The following is a 24,290-nucleotide window of genomic DNA, read 5'->3' on the forward strand; positions in this document are numbered from 1 at the left end:
TAGAAATGCTGAATGTCACTACATTATAATCTCCACATACCCAGATTACATGTTGCACAAAAGTGATTTTTTTTTATGCCTGCTTTAAACAAAACCTCTCATTTCTGCAGGTTTCAGAGTATATTAAAATTGATCCGGGCCAAGGAAGAAGACAGTGGATACTACACTTTGGTTGCTGAAAATGAAGATGAGATTAAAAGATACACCTTCTCCTTGCTAATACAAGGTAAGGATCCCCAAAGCCTTGCACAAAGCAAAGACTAGATCTACTTACACATCAGATTGCCTGGAATATGTCGTGAACCAGGGTGTCTGGAGGGTTGTGTGCATGCCGAGTCTTTGGAGCTCTCCTACCCAGATCCTGGCTTTCACTTCTGCGCTGGCCTTGAGCCAAAAAGAAACTTTATCCTCCTGCCTAAATTATTCCAGCTGACAGCAGGGATGACAGCTCATTTCATATGGCATGAGGACGTGGCATAACCACAGCACTTCCTTTTCATGGATCTAGACTAGGATCAGCTCTGTCCTACAGGAGACGATGACCTCCTGCAGGAGTCTAGGTCTCTAGCTGTTGTTAAGCTGTTGGCCAGACAACACCTGTCCTGCTTTATTTGAAAGTTTGGGCTGTTTTAATTTGTAGACCTTGACAAACATTTTAACAAAATCTTGACTCCTTTCCAGTTCCAGCCCTGATCTTAGACCTCATGGATGATCACCATGGCTCTGCAGGTGGGCAGACAGTGAGGTGCTTGGCAGAGGGGACCCCGCTTCCTGAAGTTGAGTGGCTGGTTTGCAAGGACATTAAAAAGTAAGAGGAGTTGGTGCTTTCTTGTCCAAAATATGACTTCTTGTGTCCTTGATGAGATTAACATTATGGGTTACTGTACAACCTTTTCCTCATCAAGGGCCAGTAAGCTCTAGCTATTTTTTTCATTTTAGAGGCATGTTGCTTGTATTTCAAGAGAGGTTGTCAGTGCCCACGCTATCATGTTCTGTAGCAGAAGACACAGTGCATCAATTCAGGAGGTTTCTCTCATATAAGCTTTGTGTTCAATAAGTGAACTCAGCAGATTTCTCAGTCCCAATTTGAGTAAGGATCTCAAGAAGCAGTTGTCCTTCCATTCAGGGAGTTCTTATCATTTCACAGATATCTCACCCCACCTCATTAACACTCTTGCATGCCTCTAAATTTTCACTTCTAATTATTTCCCCCCTAATTATAATTTTCACCTCCAATGTATTTTAGACACGTGGAGTAATTACTTCCATTTTTACTAGTTCTAGACTGGCTCTTTCCGTGGCTACTGGGAGGCTGCTTTTTTCCCTGAGAGGTTATCCACCAGGGTGAGGGAGACCATGCATGGAAGAAGGCTAGGATCCCTAGGTACCTCCCAGCTGCGTTCTGTTCTTATTTGCTAAAACCTCTTACTGCCTGGTGGGACAGTTGCCCTCCTAGTTCTGCCCCAGGGAGCCTTGTACAGCGCTAAGGATTCAGGAAGATTTAGAGATCCATCCAGTACTATACTCTGTGGGATACATAGTGACACCAGGATCCATGTGTACCAGACCTGATGGGCTGCATTGTCAGGTTCTCAAAGCAGCAGCAGTAAGGAGGAACAGAAGGCAAATTATTCTGAAGGAAGAAAGATATAGGCTTCTCATAGAGGTGGTCTTAAGCACTTCTGGTCTTTAAAAGGATCATTCTTCTCTGCAGGTGCAGCAATGACACCTCATGGACTCTTTTGACTAACAATGTCTCTGATATACACATGGAAGCCCACCTGGATGAGAAAAATATGCTGGAAAGCCAGGTGACCTTCCAGAAGGTAGAGGAAACCCTGGCTGTGAGATGTGTGGCAAGGAATGACCTTGGTGCTGTTACTCGGGAACTGAAGCTTGTGGCTCCAAGTGAGTTTGTTTTGTCCTGCTGTGGAATTACAGCAGCTAGCTTGACCACTCTGTAACACAACCCTGTTTAGTATAATAGATAAAAATATGAATTGTTGAAGATAAAAGTAAATGAAAATGGATTTTTTTTCCACTCTGGAACATCTGAGGATGAGTTATTCTACAAGTCTTTAAGGTGCATCTGTTTTTTGTTTATTATGTGATTCCATGATTCACTTTATCATTTTATGGCCAGTGGCTATGAGATGTTCTAGAAAATCTCTGCATTTGCTTTTGAAGCAGGAAGGCAGAGCAGATCTGCACTTGGAAAGACTTTACAGTCACCAGCCTTAGGAACTGCTCCTGCTACATCTGCAGGACATGGGAACTGTGATGGTAGGGGAGGTGGGTGTCTTACGTGTGTGTCATGTTCCTTGTGGCTCAGCAGGAAAATGTGGTCTGTCTTTTTACTCCACAGCCTTGCGATCAGAACTAACAGTGGCCGCTGCAGTCTTAGTGCTGCTAGTCATTGTGATAATTTCACTGATTGTCCTGGTCATCATATGGAAACAGGTAAGGTAGAAAAATTTTTCAGTTTGGATGCTGAGGCCTGCTGGGCTTTGATCTGCTCTGAAGTCAGGTAGGGGACTAATGGCTGGTTTTGTATTCAATGTGCTTTGCAGAAGCCAAGGTATGAGATAAGATGGAGAGTCATTGAGTCTATCAGCCCCGATGGCCATGAATACATCTATGTGGACCCAATGCAACTGCCTTATGACTCCAGATGGGAGTTTCCTCGAGATGGATTAGTGCTGGGTAAGTTTCCTCTGAGGGACTAATCTCATCCTTCCTGGCAATTCAGGACAACTTTGCGGTTTCTGCTACTGGAATTTGTGATGTAAATTCATGAGTGTCTCTGTACCTGTCTATTCTCCTCAGTTCTTCTTCCTCATTGTCCGCTCCTACAGTGGTGTCAGCCTTAAGCTCCTTGTGTTAGTGTCTCCCATGCCTCTGTTACAGCTCTCCTCCAGATGTACCATGTGCAATGCCCACCTCCATATGGCTTAGGTGGCCTCTCCCAGCATTAAATGCCCACTTCAACGCTCACTTCTGCTAAAGCACACACAAGAAGTGCATCAGCATTTCTTATTTGCAAGACATAAACATACTCATGTGCAGAGGCCAAGGGAAATCTGTAAGCAGTCATATAGTTTTATTAAAAATATTTTTTAAATTATTAATCCGGTCTGTGAACGTATCAGTGCTAAGTAAGTGTGTAAGTTACTTTTGTGGACACTGTCCTTCTTCCTTCCACTTATGCTTTCTTGCTTTGTTATTCCTGCATTTGAGTTCATACAGAATTCAGTTGCAGTTCCTTCTTTAAAACTGGCCTAATCTGTCATTTATGTCAATTCAAAGTGTAATGGTTGTAGAAAATTTTAATGTTTTATCCAGATAGTCCTTTAAATAAATAAGGCTTCCCTCTCTTGGAGGTTTCTGTGAACCAAGTTGTATCACAAAACACAGGGGAAGAAGATGAAACATGTTTTTTGTTTGATATATTTTAAGAAACATACTCCCCTGGTGTAGCTCTCCTTCTCTATCAGAAAGAAAGAATTGATGTTAATTCTTGAAAGAAGCAGCAAAAAAATTTCTGGTTCAGGAATGATATCCCTTAATTAAATTCATGTTGCTAATTTAAAACCAGAGGAGTGTCGATATTTAATGGAATTATTTTATTACAACCCTGACTTTAATTATGAGCTTAAATAGGATTTGTCAGATCTGAGTTGTTAACAGACCACCACTGTGACTTTGTCTCCCTCTGACTCACGAGCACCGGTCTTCCTGTTTACAAGTATATACAGGATAGTCAGTGCTTTAAAAACTAATGCTACATGTCCTTTTAGTGAATTGGATTGCACAGACATTCTTGACATAGTTATCATTTATCTGCTGGCAGTTTTGCCACATGAGACGCTTGCTGGTGGGGACCTCTTTTGCTTCTGGGGTTGATAATTCTGGTTTGTGCGGGTTTTCTTTTATTGAAATGGGACATAATAGCAAAGCAATTACACCTTTAGCTCAGGGAGGCTCTGAAGCAGGATGCAAACCAATTTTGACTCAGCCAGATGACCACTTCCCATCCTAGCCATGTAAGCCAGCTAGCATTTATTTGTGTTTCTAGCTAGTAGTACCTAGATTGCAGTGCTGCATTAAATGCAACTCTGAACATTGTCTGGATGGAGCTTCAGTTGATAAACTTGGGTTACACTGCCAATTTCCCTTTGCTATCATCCCTCCAGAATGCATGTAATGCACTGCTGTTTACAGCACTCAGCAGCCAATGCAGAACTGGGAGACACTTAGCAGAATAAGAATATCCTAGTGGCCTTAATAAAATGAAATGTTGGTTTGATGCAGAATAGGATTCACCCTTATTTGCAAAAGACAATTTAAGATTCAAGTTACACAGCTTTTTTGTGATGTGGTACCTAATTTCTCATGAGCCTGGAAATGAGCCTAGAAATTGGATGTAGATTATAAAGTTTGTCGCTTGTTTGGCTTTTGATGCAGACTAAGAGCGTTATGGTTTAATTTGGGGTAGGCTGATCATCCCAGTCCAATTTTCACCAAAGAAGCATCCAGTTCAGATGGTTTTATCTGGAACAAATTCGCAGACTTCATCTTTGTATTTGTGTCCCTCCAGGCAGAAAAACCTCACCTCTCTGACAGACTCAGTAGATAAAATCCATGGATGGGTAAGAGAGGCTAAAATAGCTCTCACCCCCAAGCACTGTTCCTCCATTAGTCTGAGAAGCCTTGAACTGCTGCTGTGTCTGCGCAGTCCGTCTGTGGCAGAGAAGCGGTGCTGTTCCTCTGGTGGGCAGATCACTATGGCGACTTTATACCTAGAAAAGTAAACACACACTATACTTTTGGGCTCCACTGAAGCCCTTGACATCAAGAATGTGATGGCATTATAGATGCCTCCAGCTTTTAAGCAGTCAGCTCCCACCTGGCTCCAAATTTCAAGTGTAAAACACATGGGGCTTGGGCTATGTCTGTGGAGAGGGGTGAAAAGGGGAAATGGCAGCAATTGCTCTCCGCCACTCCGGAAGCGCTCTCACCCTCTCCAAATGCACCCTGGAGCAGCAGAAGTGATAGAGAGGGAGATGTGCGCCTTGTACTCAGCCAACAATGTGGCTTGGGGAGAAATTGGCTTGTGGAGACAAGAAGATCAAGGAGCATCAGCAAATACCATCACATTCTGAAGGGCTGCATCCTGCCATGTGGTTCCCAGACATTAGGTCTGAAAAGTTTCAGGAGCGAAATTTCAGACTCAGGTTGTTTGAATTAGTCTGAAATTTAGTGGGAAGCTTTCTCACATCCTGACTGGGAAGAATGACTTTTGGAGACAGGAATCTTGAAAAGAAATCACTTAGTTTTTGTGTGCATGACAAACTATGCTATCATAGTCTTGGAGAGGTTCTTCAGTGGTAAATCAAGTAAGCATACTTTAACTGTGTCTTGTGCTTGTTAATGATGCAGACAATATTTGGCTGGACATTTTCTTTTAGAAGTGTGTATACAATAAAAGTGGAGGCTGTAGCTAGAGAATGGCAGAAACATACAGCATTGCATGGCCGGTAACATCTTCAGAAAAAAAGATGGGAAGTTCAAACTACAAACAAGCATCTAAAACAAAATGTCATATATCTTCATAGTTAAATTCACTGCTTATTCTTCCTGTGCCGGGAGTTAAAAAGTAACATAAAATAAAATACAGATCTTATCAGGAATATGAAGATATTCTGGCATGTGCAGCTCATATATGCGTTGGTTCACTGAATAAGTTTTGCCTTAATGAACTTGCTTTTAATTTGGATCCTATGGAACACAGTATTTTGAGCACTTTTGTACAGTTCATATTTCTCTAAAAATCTCACTCAATCTGTACACAATTTTTCTGCATACTCTATTGTATCAGGATGTAGGGTATGATTATCCAAAATTTTTGTCTAAATTGATTTGTTGGAAGAGTAAAGGGTGTATAAACATTAACCATTTCCATTTACTTATAGTACTTGGAAATATGCAATGAAATTTATTCAAGCCTATGAAGCACGTTTGTACATTAAACTTCAGAGAAACTTCCCCTCATATGTGGTCAACATGTATTTCGGCTGCTTGCGGATCACTGATGGTCCTGCCTGTCTATTTCTAAATGTGTTGCTGATGTGTTTCAGTCTATAACACTACTCCATGTATTCAGCATTGATATAACAGCCTGAAACTACAGCTAAGGAGTTCAATTCAGATTTTCAAGTGAAGGACACAAGTGTATTGTGGTCAGGTACCGACTGAGGTAGAGAGGTTAACTTAATCATAGGAGAATAGGTATTTAGAAAGGATAAGCAGAGGGTGGCAGGGCGGAGTGGAATTAAAATTTGAATGAGTAGAGTTGTTCCTTGGAGTCCCTTTCCTAAAAGCTCTGATGTGCTCCTGATATTTTCTTCCGTGTTTTAAGAATTGTACTAAATTATGACATTTCTTTAAAGTGTATTTGCCTTTTCTGCTTAACAACAACAGTAATAATAATACTGCTGGTGGTCCAACTGAGTGTGCTCTTTCTGCAGAAAAATTGGAACCTACAGAGGAATGGCAGAAGGAAATTAGGTGAATTGCTGTTACTTTCTGAAACATAATGCTCTTTGTTATCTTCAGGTCGAATCCTTGGTTCTGGTGCATTTGGAAAAGTAGTTGAAGGGACTGCGTACGGATTGAGTCGCTCTCAACCAGTGATGAAAGTAGCTGTGAAGATGCTAAAACGTAAGTTGTTGTGGTTCCGTTTCCCAAGCTAGGTAAGGCATGTTCCCACAGGGTTATTTAAGCATTGGTTGTGTATAAATAGATTCTCCATATCTGAAGTTGGAAATGAACTGCGGTATGACTGATACTTAAAATTATACTTTAGATTGCTTCATGGCATTTCAGGACTGGAAGTATCCAGGCTGCTGAAAACATCCAAAGTTTGGTTTTAGCTGTACGGACTATAGCAGCCACAATAATTCAGGAAAGATAAAATAACTACAAATGTTTGTGAACAAGTGAAAGCAGTACAACAAAAGAGAAAGACAGGGCTTCTGGGAGAATCTTAAGTTCACTGGAGACTTCCTCTTTCATGAGAACTAAGAACCTGATACAGTGATTCTGGAGGAAGAGTCAGGAGCTTTTTTATGTTGAAACCAACATGTTGTAAGGTGCCTTTGTGCCACTTGGGCAATTCAACCTACCCCTGGACAGGGACAAACAGACTGGGTCAGCTACTGAGCTGCAACAAATGAGCCTTTTATTAGTGATTTGTGACTCCTCTCCAAGTCTTAAGAAGGCCCCTTATCAAGTAAAGGAAAGAGCCTTCTTCAAAAGACCATTGTAGCAATGCTCTAATGAGGCAAGCAAGGAGAAATAATTTGTTATCGTGAAAAAGTTGATTGCTCTCATTGAGTAGCTGGTGTATTTTTTTTAACAGCTACAGCTAGATCCAGTGAAAAACAGGCACTCATGTCTGAACTGAAGATAATGACACATCTTGGGCCCCACCTCAATATTGTGAATCTGCTTGGAGCTTGTACAAAATCAGGTGAGTTTGGCTGACAAGAATGGATGGTTGCTGTGGAGCTATCATTTGGTATTTAACAATCACATAACTTCAAAGTAAAGAACTTAACAAGAAATATAAACATATAAAAAAATTCAGAGACCTACTCGATATTTGGTAATAGTTACAGTCGTAGTAAATAAAAATCTGTTAAACCACAATAGTTTTAATGTTTTATACTATATTTTCTACTATTTTTTTAGTATTTATTTTTACTATTCCACGCATTAGTGCATTGTTTTGCTTTATTTCATTCAGGTCCTATTTACATCATCACCGAATACTGCTTTTATGGTGATTTGGTGAACTATCTGCATAAGAACAGGGATAATTTCCTAAGTCGACACCCAGAGAAGCCAAAGAAAGATTTGGATATCTTTGGGATGAACCCAGCTGATGAAAGCACAAGAAGGTGGGGAAAAAGGAAAAAAGCCCCATGACCTGCAACTTAAAAAAAAATCTTTACTAAACCTTACTCCATTCCTCCCATTCATCCGTCTAGAGCCTTCCTTAATTCTTCTCATTAGACTTCTATTTATCAGTTTTCATAGATCTGGGAAGGTTTCAGCACTTTTTTTTTGGTCTTCCTGACATGTGTCCTAGATCCATCTTGCCCCTGTGTAGAGATACCTGCAGTCCCAGGACCACCATGGGTTCTCCACAGACATCCCCGGGTCCCAAAGAACATTTCTATTAATAAAGCAGAGCTCAGTGTCTCTCTGTTCATTAAAAATATCATTTTGCTTCTACTTACCCAAATTTTAAAAGTAAAACACAATTACCTGATTTCATTGTATCCCTGTTTGGGGAATTTCCACTGTCTAAAACTTCTTCCCTTCAAACAACCTTGCAGAGTTGCTTCAAACAACCTTGCAACCTTGCAGGTACTCTCCTTTATCTACCAATGACTTAACAAGTCTCAATAGTTTCTCAATGGTTAATCTCAGCTTTTTCCAGATGATGGTGGAGGAAGCTTGTCATCATATATTCATCAATAAAGCAATGTCATAAAATTAGCCGGAATTTAGAAGGTGAATGGATATTCCTTCAAAAAAATCATTCAGGCAAATAGATCAACTGACTCAGTTGCTGAGTAGACCCAAGACTATTAACATGAGCATGAGTTTGCTCAGCAGGACTGGATTTGTTGCAAACTGTCTGTGAACAAATTACATCTATTATTTGGAATACCTTGGACTAGAAGCCCTAGGCAGCAATAGTTGGATTCAGTGGGATTTTTGGAAGTCAGACAATATATGTTTATATGCTTGACTATTGACAAAGGGGTGAGTTTGAAGAACTTGCGTTTGATTACAGTGATACATGGTAACACATACTACTGCAATAATATCTGGTTGTGTTACTATACACGATCTTTATGTATTCTATATTAAGAAGACAGCTCTTATACTTCACAGCAATACAATAATACACCATAACAGAACTGCTAGTTCTGCAGGCTGCTGTAGCGGGGGAGCCGCTTGGACAATACTAGCTCATACATCTGTGTTTTCTTTCCAATTTTAGTTATGTGATATTATCATTTGAAAACACTGGAGAATACATGGACATGAAACAAGCCGATACAACTCAGTATGTGCCTATGCTGGAAAGGAAGGAGGGCTCTAAATACTCTGATATTCAGAGATCTGTGTATGATCGTCCGGCTTCCTATAAGAAGAAATCTATATCAGGTAAAGTAGAATTGTCCCTCCTGTATACATCATTAGTACACTTAATTCTTGCATAGTTACATATCTTATTTTGACCCTCTGTATGGACATAAACTACTCAGCTGTGTTCTGCAAGTGTATCAGTATAAGCTACAAGTTCTTCATTCTGCTCTGAGGATGAGCGTGTGCTCCTGGAGCAGAAGGGGTCCCAACGTGTATTTGCTTCCCTGCTGAAGTGCGGAGTAGCTGTGCTGTGCAGCGGGGCTGTAGGCGCTCTTTGGAGGCAGTGATTTTATCAGCCTTGTAGTTTGCAAGTTTTTGAGCAATAGCAATAAACAACAATTTTAATAATTTTATATTGCTCTGTTTCCACTTACATTTCACATTAGCTGACACTTGTCAAGCGGAACACACCCAAATACTTTCCTGGATTATGTAATGAAGAAAATGAACAAATCCCATTCCTTGGCCCTATTCTCAGAAACTAGACATGCCTTGCTTTAAAAATAGCCTGTAGGCCTCAGAAGCAGAATTATATCTAGTCCCAGATTTACATGGTAGATTAACGTACTCATATTGTGCTCTAGGAGAGTTGAGATAAATCAGTCACTGAATTTTTACTATATTTTTGCTGATGAGTTTCATAAAAAAATAAGAACTGTTGCCATAGAATTTCTGACCCTTTTTGCTGGGATTGGATTAGTCCCAGTGAATACTTGCTGGGAAACAGAACAGTGTTCAGCAAAAGTGAACAGATAAGACTGTACTTACACACACAAGAACCTAGTGAAGGCACTACCTCTAAATAAAAGTTTTTGTACCACACAGCGGGTATTATAAATAACCTGTAAAACACTACAGTGGGCCTTTTTAACTTCACTTTTTCTGCAGTTCTCTGGGGAAAAAATAGACAAGAGAAAAATCAAACCCTATATATAATACTGAATGTTTTTAAGAATGCAGTGTGTGTCAGTGACTGGTGCAGACACTAAAAATGATTAGTTATTATGAAAACACTGGTTCAGACCAGTACTCTATTATAAAGTCATCAGTTCAGAATCATAATAGGTAGAGGGAAATGGATGTTGCTTTCACACTCCACAGCAAAAATACATTTTTCTCTCTTTTTCAATAGAATTAGAAGTAAAAAACCTTCTTTCAGATGACAGTTCGGAGGGCCTGAGCCTACTGGACTTGCTGAGCTTCACATACCAGGTTGCGCGGGGAATGGAATTCTTGGCTTCTAAAAATGTAAGTAAATAAAAAAAAAATAAAATATAAGAAAATGTAGAAACAATTTCATCTCCATCTATGGGTTTGAATTTAGATTCTGAGAACGGGGCACAGCATAATACCCCTTTGGGGGCTGTAGATGGCTTTCTGACCTAACTGGTAACTGAGATCTCCATGGCTGGAAAAATCAAAGCAGCAGTCCCGTTCTCTCATTGCAGCCTGTGACATTCATGAAGGCAATATGCTAGAGATGGTGGTAGATCTAGGCAGGGTCCAGATGGAGGGTCCATACTGCCACAGGCCAGCACAGTTAGAAGCATAGATGTCATTAGTACACAATAGGCAGAAGGGGAGAGGGTGGTATGACTTTTTTCTTCTCCCCACTGCAGTATGTCTGCGTGAACCCTCACTGGTTCCAGGGACTGGTGCCTCCCTGCCTTGTTAAGAGTGTGCTCAGAAAGTCAACCAGATCTTTATCAGGGATTTTTGAAAAGGAAATGGCCCTTGTGGAATTAGCAAGTCCTTGAACAACTTAATTTCTCTCCATATAGTGTGTGCACCGTGACTTGGCAGCTCGAAATGTCCTCCTGGCTCAAGGAAAAATCGTGAAGATCTGTGACTTTGGACTGGCTAGAGACATCATGCATGATTCCAATTATGTCTCCAAGGGCAGCGTATGTACTTCTTAATCTCTCAAGTTCAGCTTTAACTGAAATGAGAAGTGTCAGTCTTAAATGCTGTTTAATGTTCTTGTCAGTCAGTGTTGGTTACACTAATTGGTCATTGGGATGAATGTTTCTGAGAATCATTTTTCTTCAGTTCATTAATCCTTGTAACTTTCCTATTTCTGCTTTAAAGCTGCAGAATACTTGGCCACACTTAGCATCTCACAGGCTTATGTTTTAACTAGCAAATTTTGCAACTGGATAAATTAGTAAGGTACTGTCACTGTGATATGTAGAGTAGCGATACATTGGTCAGACCCAGACTGGTAGTGCCAGCTTTTATATCATACCTTCAGTCAGGCTGGCCATTTGCTAGTAAGAAAATTAATTTGTTTTTGTGGGGAGCGAATAGTAGCATTCCTTATAATCGCTGTATCTCTGTGATATGTGGAATTAAAAATAAGCACTAGCCAGGTTAAAAGAACTTTTGTTGTTAGAGAGAAGTTAATCCTGGCTATCAAACAGCAGTTGTAATGGCAAACATTTCTTTAATGACTAATTGGGGGGGTGGGGGCTTCCTTTCTCTTGCTACAGACTTTCCTCCCAGTAAAATGGATGGCACCTGAAAGCATTTTTGACAATCTGTACACAACATTAAGTGATGTCTGGTCTTATGGCATTCTGCTGTGGGAAATATTTTCTCTTGGTATGTACTATGAACACCTTCTCATGTGTATTGATTAAGCTTTTCCAGTTCAAGCTGTTCTATGTAATGTATTTCAAATTCTACAGTAAAAATACATGTGTGAAATCAACTGTTATTCTTCTACAAGTGGTTTCAGATCTCAGCACTAGGTGTGAAGTAAAATGTCCATACTCTCCTAAAGTTTTCCTTAGAATTTTTTTCCCAAAATACTTTTTTTTTTTTTTTTTTGCTAGAAAACTGAAAGCACTGAGTGAAAATCTTTTGGAAATGCTTTCTGAAAAAGTATTGGTGTGCTGGCCCAAGGAGCAGTTTCTGACTAATGAGCACGAACATGCTTCCCCGGTGCAATGGGGTACTTGGAGCTGCAGCTCAGCCTGGTGGCTGGTTTAAAATAATGTCTTCATATACATTTCAAAAAATCCCTTCTTAGTCCCATTACAGAATGAAAACAAATGTTAGTGTTCTGGGATGCCGATTTCTCATTTCCAGGTCAGCACTGTTCACACAGTTGGTTTATGGCTGCATAAAGTGGTTATGACAATGTATAGCAGTTACAGACAATGTACAGTTCCCAGCTGGAAACAGCCTGGCTCTTTCCTCAGCCTGATTAATTAGCTTCCTGAGTGTGTGGCTGGTCTGCTTCAATAAGCATGCATTGCTCAGATTTACGCTGAGCAGAATTAATCATGCCCGTATGGTATCTACTACTGCCCCAGAGCAACCCCAACCCTAATATTAATTTCTAGAAAAAGTTGTCGTATAACTACTTCTCGGAAAACAGCAGTTGTACCACTATTTACGGTATTGGTTACAGTAATCTCTGGGCATCATAGGATCCTGTAAATATCCATCCACCATCATCCCTGGGAGGCATAGAAGTGCTGTTAGCTAGCTCAGGAACTGGGGCATAGCTAAGCCTGTGCTTCACTGCCTTATCTGTAAGGAAGGTTCTGAAGCCAAATTTTAGGCAAAAATCTTGATTTTGAAAGGGTTGAGGTTTCTGGTGTAGATATTACAATATGCTTCCTTCACCTGAGAAAGATGATGTTTCTCAGAAACGAAAACATACACTCAGTGGTGTTTATTAAGAAAGTCAGCTTTCACAGCTTGGTGCAACACTGATGTCAGCTTGAGGAATGTTTTTACACATCAGTGACATCTATATGCTGTGGCCCCAAATATCACTTAACTGTGTCAGCTGAGTCCAAACTTTTTGACAATCCACGCACCGGACATGTAAGCTGTCATCTAAAGCCAGCTCAGGAGGGAAGACCTGGGTGTGGAGGGTACTGGCTTACTCCAAGGCTTTGCCTTTACAGGTGGGATAAGGCAAGTAACTCCAGCCACATCATTCTCAGATGTTGTGCAGATGCCAAGGGCAATAAAACCAGACAGAGCAAGTGACTTGCCTAAGGTTGCATGGAAAGTCAGTGGCAGAGTAGAGCCATGACCTCAGATCTGCCAAATGCAGGCTGATGACCTGATCCAGTTATCATCTAACCTCTGTGCCCACTCAATATATTCTATAAATACTGTAGAAGGATTTTTTTTTCTAAGTAGTACTTACTTCAATAATTCCTAGACAACATTTCACACCACCGTTAATGTGGTCAAGACAATAGTTCTGATGTTGAACACTGGATAGAAAAGATTAATTTTGATAGCATGTCAAATTACAGCACTAATACTTCTTGACATGAACAGTGAGACAATATTTGGGAACTCTGCATGAATAGTCAAGTACAGAGCAGTATTTTTCCTTCTCTTTTATCTGCAGGTGGCACCCCATATCCTGGTATGATGGTTGATTCTACTTTCTACAATAAGATCAAGAGTGGATACCGAATGGCCAAACCCGATCATGCTACCAATGAAGTGTACGTGTGCATTTGGCTTTTCCGCACCTGGCCAGTCTCTGGACAATTTTGGCTTTAGTTTCTGTTTGGTTACTCAATTTCCTTTACCAGTTGGTTAAATCGGTTTCCATCTTTTCTGCAGGTATGAGATCATGGTGAAGTGCTGGAACAGTGAACCAGAGAAAAGACCTTCTTTTTACCATTTGAGTGAAATTGTGGAGAGTTTGTTGCCTGGAGAGTACAAAAAGGTTTGTTCTTTGGAATTCTATGTTTCCCATAGTCTGTTTTAGAGCCAATTGTAAGTGTTGTTACAGCCATCAGAGCCATGAGCACTGAACTGGCACATCCTAATCTACTTGAATTATGTGATTTGGACAGGGACTTTGCATATTTGGTTTCTGCATGCAAGCTTACTGAGAGAAGCAGTTCTGCAGTACTAGCTGGGAAGCAGAACTCTCAGTTTCTAATGAAATTCTACCAACTCAATTTTTCTACTGGATAATGAGTTTTGTATAGTTTCATAGGATTTTCTAGGCTGTGAAAAAATTCCAGAAAAGGGGCTACTTGACCCATTTGTATTATCTCCTTATCTCCCTCTTTGGACTCTGACACTAGCAAGTTTCTCCCTCATATTTCTGATAGCTCTGGACAAGCTTTGCCTGCCTCATGTTTTTCCCACTTGCCTTCACTCACTTCCCTCTCTTTCATATCTATGTTTGCTCTGTGCTGCCACACTCACTCTTGCACATTCTAAAACTTGCATGCTGCTTATCGCTTCAAATCGTTTGATGACGCTGGGCTTCTCTATTCAGTGTTGCTGGCTCATAGGGCAGAATATTTACTGGGTTAATGAATCACAGCTACCCATCTGAAGAAAGGCAGCCTTAGTGAAAAGCATCTAATGAGAGGTTTGAAATTAATATTTTCAGAGCTACGAGAAGATTCACCTGGACTTTCTGAAAAGTGATCACCCAGCTGTCACACGCATCAGAGGGGACTGTGACAATGCTTACATTGGTGTTACCTACAAGAATGAAGACAAACTAAAGGACAGGGAGAGCGGATTTGATGAGCAGAGGCTGAGTGCTGACAGTGGATATATCATCCCCCTGCCTGACATTGACCCTGTTTCTGAAGATGAGCTTGGCAAAAGAAACAGACACAGGTAGGTGCGGTTTACAGATCATGTAGCTCATAGTCACGGTCATGTTTGGCAAAGTGCATTAACACTTTTTGTTATCCTACCCTGCAAATGGTTTCTTTAGCTCTATTCAAACTACTTATTAGGGAAGTCCCATGTAAATATGGTAGTATGACTGACCACAGTGTTTTCAATGAAAAAAACTAATTTGGCCTCTTTTGCGACTGCCAGGGGAAGGGAACTGCTGGTAGGGTGCTCCTGTGTGTCACTGGGACTCCCTTGCTAGCTTGGCCAAATCACAGTGGCTGTCTGGTGGTTCCATGGGTACATTTTACAACACATCTTGCCCTTTCAGCCCAATGTCTTGGAGATGCATATGAGATCTGAAGGGTTTGATTTTTCTGTATAAGACCAGCTCCAGAATTTGGGAGATATTGTTTTTAATCTCTTCCATGGTATTATTTGCATTGACAGCAGGGTATCCAGGACTTTTTACTCTCCCTTGTAAATTTGTGTGACTGATTCCACAACAGCACAACACTGTGTAATCCTTACTGTGAATGGCAGGGATTTAATTCAGCACTTAATTAATAATATACAGATTAAGATTTATTATCTCTCTCTGTTATTATTGTCTTATTGTCTATTATTGTTATCTTATTTTCACATGACCTCCCTAGATTTACCTAAGTGACCTATGGTCACATCAGTGTCATAAAAGTATTTCTTAATGAGTCTCTGGCAGAAAGTCCTTGGAGGAACATATGAACAACCCACTCCTCTGAATTCCAAGGTGGTTCATTGCTCTTGAATCACAAAATGTTTCATGTCCTAAGAAATAAGGGGTTAGAGCCACCTAAGATGGCTCTGTGGGTCAGAAAACATGTGAGGAGACAGTGTTCAGTTCTGCTAAAGACTGGAGTACTTACTCAGCCACATTCACTGCGTATTTTATCTCTGAGATGTTTGTCTCTTCTAGTTCCCAGACATCTGAAGAAAGTGCCATTGAAACTGGTTCCAGTAGCTCTACTTTCATCAAGAGAGAGGATGAGACCATTGAGGACATTGACATGATGGATGACATTGGGGTCGACTCTTCAGACCTGGTGGAGGACAGCTTCCTGTAACCCCACAGACACCTTCCAGCTCTGCACACGGGGAAGCTTGCCGTGTCACCTACAGACTTCTGCTCCACAGAGAAAACCACTTTATTGCAATGTCAAGGCCGAGAAGAGAAGGTGGATTTGTACAGAGAAACTCTCAGCAATGGGCAGAGGAATCAGCCTGATTATGAATGAAAGAGACATGTTGAAGATGGATTTTTTTAGTGTTGCTTCTTGCAGTACTTCAGTAGCATCTCAGTGTTGTTTGCCATTTGAACTGGTAGGAGGATGAAGGAAAAGGCCACAAACAGACCAGTTTTGTGTTTCAAGGGCATTCATGTGACTTTAATGGATCAAATTTCCACTGCAGCAATACTTCACCATTGTAATTATGTAAATAACTGCCTACTCAAGGATCTTTTGAGGTGCACATTGAATACATGCCATGGAATTTAGAGGAGATTGTTCATGAATTTTGTGTACTTCCTCCCTCAATCTCAATGTCAGCTGCTGTTGAACTATCATGTGAATTGAAGAACACGCTTAAACCACTTCTGGACCAATAAAGGTCTAAAACCACAAGGAACTGACCGGTACTACAAAACATGTTAATTTTTACCATTAATGCAAGTAAAGAGGAACGATAATAATAATAATATTAATAATAATAATTAAAAACCAGTCAATAATAGGTGTTAGGAACCTAGTAAGTCTTTATTAACTATAGAAGATAGCGGTCTTCAAGGTAATACTACTACTGTTTTCAGTAACACTAATTGTATATTTTATAATTCATTGTCCTTCAGTAAAAGCACAGTCTCAAGAAGCTTTTTTAAGTACAAGGATAAAATTTACGACTTAAAAATTTTTATGAAACAATTATTTTATTTGGCTGTTCACAGGATGGTAACTGCTCTGGCTAGCTAAATCTAACACAAAGAAAAATTCAAGATTTATTATTCTGTAATGAGCTGAGTGGTTTTCCTAATCAGATATACTAGAAGCAATTATTGTTCTCTGATTAAGTGAGGTATAAAAATTGAATTTAAAAATAAATAATTTATGCCAGATTTCCAAGATCCTCAAGAATGGAAGGTTATGATAAACCACCTGCAACATCCCGTTACTAGTGTTTCATGGGTACTCAAAAGAAATCTTTTCCTGGGGTTAGCTGTGAAGAATCAATTTGGTATTTGAACTGCTCAAGGAACAAAGACATCTCTCCCAGCAGGAACTTCAGATTAAATACGAAGAAATAATTCTGCTGCAAATATTCTTGTCTTAGTTTTCAGGTTTAAACAGAAACAGAAAACTCTGACTATTATCTTTGCAGACTGTAGTGACAAATGGTGTTTTTCAGAAGAAGGTGCATGAAAATGAACCTGCTTTCAGCCTGCAATAGTTATTTTTTGACACCGCTTAACTGAAGAAAGTTTTATGATTACTGCTATCACTGTAAAATGTGTTATTGAGATATGATGCTTTGGAAGACTTACTTACATGTGAAAAAATTACATCACTGTGAAGGGCCTCATGCTTTCTGGTGATCAGCTTTCAAATTTGACCTTAATTTAGTGTGATAAGCGCCTTATGGGGCATGCTCAGCCTCTGATACAACACAACCAACGCCAACACAGTGCAAACTCATCCCTGTGTTGCAGTACTTTTCCTAGGAGGTGTGAGGTTTGGACCACCAGTGACCCACAGAACACACTGCCACATTAAACTACGATTTAAATTGAAATGGCCCTGAAGCTACACAAGTCCCTTGAATTCATTTGTTGTGGGTAGTTGTGGATCAAATGAAAGCAAATGTGATGTTGTCAGTGTTACAGGCAAATAATTCTGTGTTTGGGTGTCAAAATGTCACCTGGCTGAGGCAATGTACAAGCATACTGCAGATGTGAAACTGGACCTGCATGGAGTCACTTACATTTTTAAACCTGATGGAGGCTGACAATCAGAAGGAGCCATGAGTGCTGGCACATCCTTCATTTCTTGCAGTCAACAGATCAAGATCAAGCTCGATGTCACTGAGCTCTGTACGGGAACAACTGTGAAAAATAGACTCTTGAAATAGCCAGGACAAATGTGATGATGTAAAGTCTCCCTCCAGCTTTGAACTATAAACTGAGGAAACATAAATTGTCTGTTGGATATCCCAGATATCTGAATGGCCACTTGAGACCACACATGCCTTATTTTGCATGTGTAGTCATTGCAAGTATGTATTTAAATTGGGCAAGTAATTTCACCTGCATTTTTGCACATGGCCTAGTGTTCTTCAGGGTTTGAAAATCAGCCCCAGCATGTTTTATTATACCAGTTACTGGAATCTAAGGACAGTTTCATGTGGTCTCTCTTTCCCCTCTTTGGTTTCATTCTGTATCCCGCAGTGCATCTCTGGACTTGACCCAAATGGTGGACGTGAACCAGAGCTGGCTCACTTTCCAATGCGTGGTAATGTTGATTCTCCATCCTGTCATGACTAATATGCAGATGAACTGCATCCACAGCAGGGGTCTATCCAAACCCAGCTCACTGCAGGCTTGGAATCAGATAAGATGGCCTGAAAACTGGAATGAGAAGCAGAGGAAGAGAGGAGATTTTACTAGAGAAGGAGAAATGTGAGAGGATGATTTGTTTAGTTTCTCAATAGTATCAGTATTACAGACTTTTTCTTTTATGGCTTAATTTTTGAGAAGCCACTGGAAGAGACATTCCCAAACCTTTCACTACAGTAATTTTATAGTGACAATCAGCATTAGCCTACGAAACACAGCTTTTGATTTGGATTGGCCAACCAATTCCTTACAGTGTGGTCTGCAACTTGTACAAAATGGTCCTATTACATGATGAAGGACGTGAGATATGATGATGTTATACATCAATATGTATATAAGTATTTTTATATAGACTTTTAGAATACTGCCAAAACATTTATGACAGCTATATCACTGCCTTTGTTTATATTTTTTTTACTGTGATATATTCCACAGGCACGTTAACTGTTGCACTTTGAATGTCCAAAATTTATATTTTAGAATAATAAAAAAGGAAATGTTTCCAAAATGGTGGCTGTTGTGAAATATTTGAAGAAGGTCAAACTGGCCTGAGTGATGCTAGGCATAAAATGTGTTTCAAAAATGCCCCAGTTGATATTTTGTCTTTGAAAAAATCCTGTAAATTAAGATCTCTATATTTCAATAAATGATATATAATTTAAGGAAATGTGAGGGGTCTATACTTGCTTATTGAAAGATGGTTACAAAGAATCAGTCTTACTTGGGTTTTCTTTCCCACAAAAAAATCTTTTTGGTAAATTGAATGCTCTGCAAAGCCATCAAGTAGTGATGAGAAGCAGGTTTCTGAGCCTTCTCAGTGGGCACAGTGAGGAAGTGCCTGCTGCAAATGACCTGGATAGCAAGGGATATCTGTAGAGAGCTGTGTTGTCCCTAAAAACATGGTAGTGTGGTGCTCCAGCAACTGCTGCCTGGTCATTTGTCTAGGTGGGCACCAAGCTCCCTGCACAAGATGAAACTTCTTGGCCTTAGCACTATGTGTGCTGGGAGGTTCAATGCTTGCTGGTCTGTACATATCTAGGAAAGAAGGGACAAGGGATGCAAATAATGTACATTTTGTGCCTCATGCCTGCATTCTTTGTTCTTTCTAGCACAGGAGTACAATAAAAGGGTTGCTTTCAACAAGGTACTAAAAGTGCCTTGTTTCAGTCTTTAGCCTAAAGGTCTTGATGATTATTGAGGATTAGAGGTCCCCACCTTTAGTAGGACATAGTTTGTCCTCTGGCTATGGCTACAAATTCTTCGTGTTTCTAAACCAGACTAGATTTTGTCCTATGGATCTGTGCTCCCACGGTAATCAAGTTTATACAGTAGATCTATCTGAAGGTGAATTTGGGAGGAACTGCAAGATATCAGCCTGAAAACAGAGTTAAAGTTGTCAGCTGTACTTCCTGCACTGGAGCCTGTCCTGGTTTGCAGCAGGAGCTAGGCAAGCCTGGCCATGGGAAAAGCCTCGGGAACATGCGGGTTAGCAGCCTGCATGCAGTGATCAATGCTGTAAAAACATGCCTGGAGATGAACTCACTGTCTAATAGTTCCCTCTCCTTCACCACTTCCTCACAAAGCAAAACCCCTCCTCACTTTAAATAGAGTGCATCAGCCTGGGCCTTAGATAAGAGTTAGAGCATGTTCCTTCTCCTTTGTGTCTTTGCCAAAGAGCAAAGCCAGATAGCCCCACAGCACTGTGTAGACATGCAACACTTCCTAACACCTCAGGGGTTCCGGAAAGAGTTGTGGCAGAGCTTGTGTCCTTACATCTGTCCTGCTCAGCCATGCACTTTCTCTTCTGTAAGTTCTTAATGTGTAAGACCTTAAGACTGATGAAAAAATTCTTGCTGTACATGGTAAAGATCAGTGGTACCAAAATCCCTCTCTGTACAAGAGCTTACAGCTGGATACAGAGCTCAGATTTAGTTCTCCATCTTCCTCTTCCCCTTTGCAGAGCAGGGATGCAATCTCCTGTGTGTAGGGTATGGTTGCGTGTATGTGTGAGCATGTATGCCCATGCTGGGGAGCATGGATTGTGAGTGTCTCACCCTCTTGCTGAAGTAGACCCATTTTTGCACAAAAGCCTAACTCCTCACACTTCTGACAACCACAGTCTGGGTGTCTGGTGAGAGACTCGTTGTCTTGCTCCCTGTCTCAAGGCCTCTGCAACTATCTGGCTGGAAAAGTACCAAGGGAGCACACTGGCATCCAGTAGAGGCTGGGAGAGAGGACTTGCGGGGAGAGTGGCAGTGTGCCCAGAAGAGCAGAGAGAGATGGGCTCCTGGCCAAGTTGGGAAGGGAAAGGTAGGGAATGGCTTTCCACACTGAGGCCTATGCAGGAGCCTTCAGTTTATGCGGGTAATCAGACCTTTGACTAAGCTTCTGGATTGATGTGAGTGGTGTCTGCAGCCAGAAGCAAGTAATCCAGCCACCCTGAGATGCTTCCAGTGGCTCTGGGAACCTGAGGCATGGTGCCCTTGCAACTATCTCAGCAAGAGGGTCCACCACCTTATCCTTATCATTAGAAGTTGTGTGGGATGGGAGCTGTGTGCTGGTGTGATCTCTGGGAAAGATTAGAGGGAAATAAAGGGAAGACTTTTTCACGGCCAAAAGCAAAGAAGAGGGAAAGTCATCTCATGGACCTTGGCTGAACCACAAAGCCAGCAGCTGAAGCAGAGTGCATACACTGTGGAAGTCCCACCACTGCTGCCTACAGCAAGGTGAAGGGTTGGGCTCATGTGATTCAGTGACAATCACTCATGCGATTGTCCACCTGGCCCCATCTCTGTCCTGCACTCCTTGGCATGGGCAGCTTGTGTGAGAGCAAAACACGCAGGGGTGGAGGAGGCACCAGCCCCTTCCTCTGCTGGCATCGATGTTCAATGTCTTTCAAAGGGAAAACTTATCTAACTTCCAACCCAATTCACCTCCATCCATGTAACTTAAGGTAAGGATTTGGAATGTTCAAATAGTCCGATATTTCATTATATTTGTTAATACCTCTACTGAAAAAAACGAACCAACCTTTTCTTTTCCCAATGGCCACAAGATGGAAGCATCAGACAAAAATCTGTTCTTAAATAACTCTTTTTCCTCCCTTCTCAGATTTTGTTTCCACAGCTGCACAGGTATGCTGCCGCTGCAGAATCAGAGCAGCTGGAGCCTTTACAGCAATAGAAGGGAAAGAAATACACACACAGTGCCTGTCCACTCCAAATGTTTTTTTGGAAGAACTTTGAATTGTTATAATAACTATAGTTTTCCACAGGATGAGACCTGCAGCAGACAAATTAAATATGTGCTCACGCATACTCTTACCAAAGGGAAAAGTGAAACAGCATCATGGAAGTCGCCTGTTTTTTTTTCTGGGCCATGGTTATCCATTTTGTGTTACAGCATATTGCCCAAATTATGCAAATCTAGCAACTTCACTGTCATCTGCCATGCTATCTGTGATGGTGCTGAAGGACACTCTGCCTTTTGCCTCAAAAACTTGAGATTGAGAATAAAATGTGATTTCAAATATACTGAAGAGTGAGACCTTAGGTATCCCAAACTCAGTTGTGACTCTCTCCATCTCTTCTGAATTCATTCTTTTGTTGGCTTAGTGTTGGCTGATGTTAGGTGAGGAGCCAGAAGCACTCCTGAATCAAGAGCCATATTATTGTGCCTTTGTGGTATCAAAAAGAAAAAAAAGAGTTGGGACCACTCTAATGCATATAGACAGATCCTCAAACTCTAATCCCTAGAAGGCATGCAGGTTTGAGAGTTAGTTCGAGTTTGCAAAGCTATTCCAAATGCTGTAGCCATCTGAGGTATCAGACATTGCTAAATCCACCTTGCCATCAGCACTGCTGTGATCCACCAGCAGGAGCATCACCTGCCTTATAATTTCTCAAAGTGGTGCAAGCTTTGTGAGAAGGGGGATGTGATTTATTAGACCAGCTGAGATAGCTAAGAAAAAATGAAAAGTAACTCACATCAGGACTGGTGGTAGGGCTTGGATATTTAAAAGCTGGGCTGTCCTTTCTGGCTCTACTAATTGGCCTCATAAAATACATCTTCTGCTTAATACTTCTGGATTGCTAAGAAACAAACCATTGTGTTGCCAGCAGTAGCATGCACCAGCTGATGCCCAAGTCTTAGAAATGCCTATTTAAAGGCAGCTCTAAGCTTTGAAATCGGAGCCTCCTTGTCAATGGTGAGCCAAGGAAGTCTGCGTTACCTGTGACAGCTCTGTGACAAAGTGGCTCCCAGTAGCAAGTGTATTTGGGCACATTTGTATTGATACCAAGTGCATTTGTGAGATCATTGATTGCTTTCAAAGGTAGAGTTTTGTTTTCCTCAAACACTATTTGACATGCAAAATGATGGGTGCTTTGGTAGGTAAATATGCTGCTGCATTGATGTGGAAACAACATCAAGGCATTAAAGCCAATCTTTAAGCATATGAAAAAAAGATTCTTCTGTCGTCATGTGAACTGGCATGCTCTATGACACAGACCAGAGGGTTTTCCCAAATTAATTCCCATTTGAACCAGAGCCTGTCATCAAGGAAAAAAACCAGTCTTTTCTCATGTCTGTGAATCCTTGTGTAAATATCAGGTTTTGCAGCTGCTTACATATGAGACAAATGTTATTAGTTCAACACTCTGGGCATGCACCAAACCAAGACTTTTATATACACACTGTTTGCTCAGAGAAGCTCAGAAACCTGTTCGCCATCGTTTCCAGTCTGATGGGTGGATGAGCAGAGGAGTGGGATTTCATCAACATATTTCAATCACTTTCAGTGTAGTTTTAGTGGCTGTCTTTGGTAGTTTTTGTCTTGTGTATAAAATAATATGATGCTCTGTGTATGAAACGGGAGTTCCTCTGGCTGGAAGTTAGCAGAGGTGGACTGGCCTGAAGAAGAAAAGTTGCCTGTAGCCAAAATAGTGGTATAACATTTATACCCAGTGAGAAAATATGAGTGAATTCAGTTAAATGAGAGTGTTTTCCTTCTCTGTCACAAGACCTTCTCATACTTTTCCAAGCTATGCCTCCCCATTTTCCAGGGACATCACTCTGAGCAGAGTAGGAGGAATGCCTCTGCCAACCTCCCCCTAGGGCTTCAGTCAGAGCAGCCTGCACTTGGCTTTTGTGTATGCAAAAGCAGGAACGGACAGAGAACCCTCTAGATCAATCCCAGCTACAACACAATGTGGGAACACAGAGGTGTCGGCCACTGCCTTTGGCTGCAAGCACAGGGGACTGTCCATGCTCTATTACAACTGTGGGATGGTTGGGAGATGCTCTCCCTGGCTGCAAGGCTTGGCACCAGTAGTGAGACGATGCTGGGGCATGACATGTTCTGTTCTTTTTCGGCTGTCTTGCTAAGACTATAGAATTTTTTCAAAGGTGCATTTGACTTGGCCCATTTTCTTTCCACCCACCCTTTTCAACTTCCCTCCCAGAGAAGCAGGCTGGGAGGTCTGCCGTATCCCTGCCCTGCTTCAGACTCGGACAACACCAGTTGCTGCCAAAAGCCAGGGTCGAAGGGGCCCAGTGCTGCTTTAAGCCACTCCTGAGAGTCTGCATAGTTAATGTGTTTCCACAGCTCCTCCCTGAATCCTCACTGTTCCCCTGGCAGTGAGAAGCCCTCAGAATTAAATACTGTGAAAAAGCATTGTTGAAAATGTTCAAGAGAAACTGCATTTTGAGAGAAAATGCATTTGAAAATGTCAGCATTCTGTAGAAGAAGAAGAAAAAAAATGGTGCGAATATATGTTGCTTTACTGTCAAAAACTGAGCA

At 41.1% G+C, this 24,290-nt stretch overlaps 1 protein-coding gene across 1 annotated transcript in view; it reads left to right on the top strand.

Moving 5' to 3' along the window:
- PDGFRA (platelet derived growth factor receptor alpha) overlaps positions 1 to 19,125 on the top strand; it is a 34,509-nt gene extending 15,384 nt beyond the window's left edge. The window contains exons 8-23 of the mRNA XM_009569848.2: positions 111 to 226; positions 682 to 808; positions 1,715 to 1,908; positions 2,366 to 2,460; positions 2,571 to 2,703; positions 6,616 to 6,720; positions 7,421 to 7,531; positions 7,808 to 7,961; positions 9,077 to 9,243; positions 10,358 to 10,473; positions 11,007 to 11,129; positions 11,715 to 11,826; positions 13,604 to 13,703; positions 13,825 to 13,930; positions 14,612 to 14,847; positions 15,803 to 19,125. Of these exons, the coding sequence (XP_009568143.2) occupies positions 111 to 226; positions 682 to 808; positions 1,715 to 1,908; positions 2,366 to 2,460; positions 2,571 to 2,703; positions 6,616 to 6,720; positions 7,421 to 7,531; positions 7,808 to 7,961; positions 9,077 to 9,243; positions 10,358 to 10,473; positions 11,007 to 11,129; positions 11,715 to 11,826; positions 13,604 to 13,703; positions 13,825 to 13,930; positions 14,612 to 14,847; positions 15,803 to 15,950 (2,143 nt within the window). The 3' untranslated portion in view covers positions 15,951 to 19,125. The remainder of the gene's footprint in view (positions 1 to 110; positions 227 to 681; positions 809 to 1,714; positions 1,909 to 2,365; positions 2,461 to 2,570; positions 2,704 to 6,615; positions 6,721 to 7,420; positions 7,532 to 7,807; positions 7,962 to 9,076; positions 9,244 to 10,357; positions 10,474 to 11,006; positions 11,130 to 11,714; positions 11,827 to 13,603; positions 13,704 to 13,824; positions 13,931 to 14,611; positions 14,848 to 15,802) is intronic.
- The last annotated feature ends 5,165 nt before the right edge of the window (positions 19,126 to 24,290 follow it).

Source organism: Cuculus canorus, chromosome 4, assembly GCF_017976375.1.
Source record: "Cuculus canorus isolate bCucCan1 chromosome 4, bCucCan1.pri, whole genome shotgun sequence".
Taxonomy (NCBI): domain Eukaryota; kingdom Metazoa; phylum Chordata; class Aves; order Cuculiformes; family Cuculidae; genus Cuculus; species Cuculus canorus.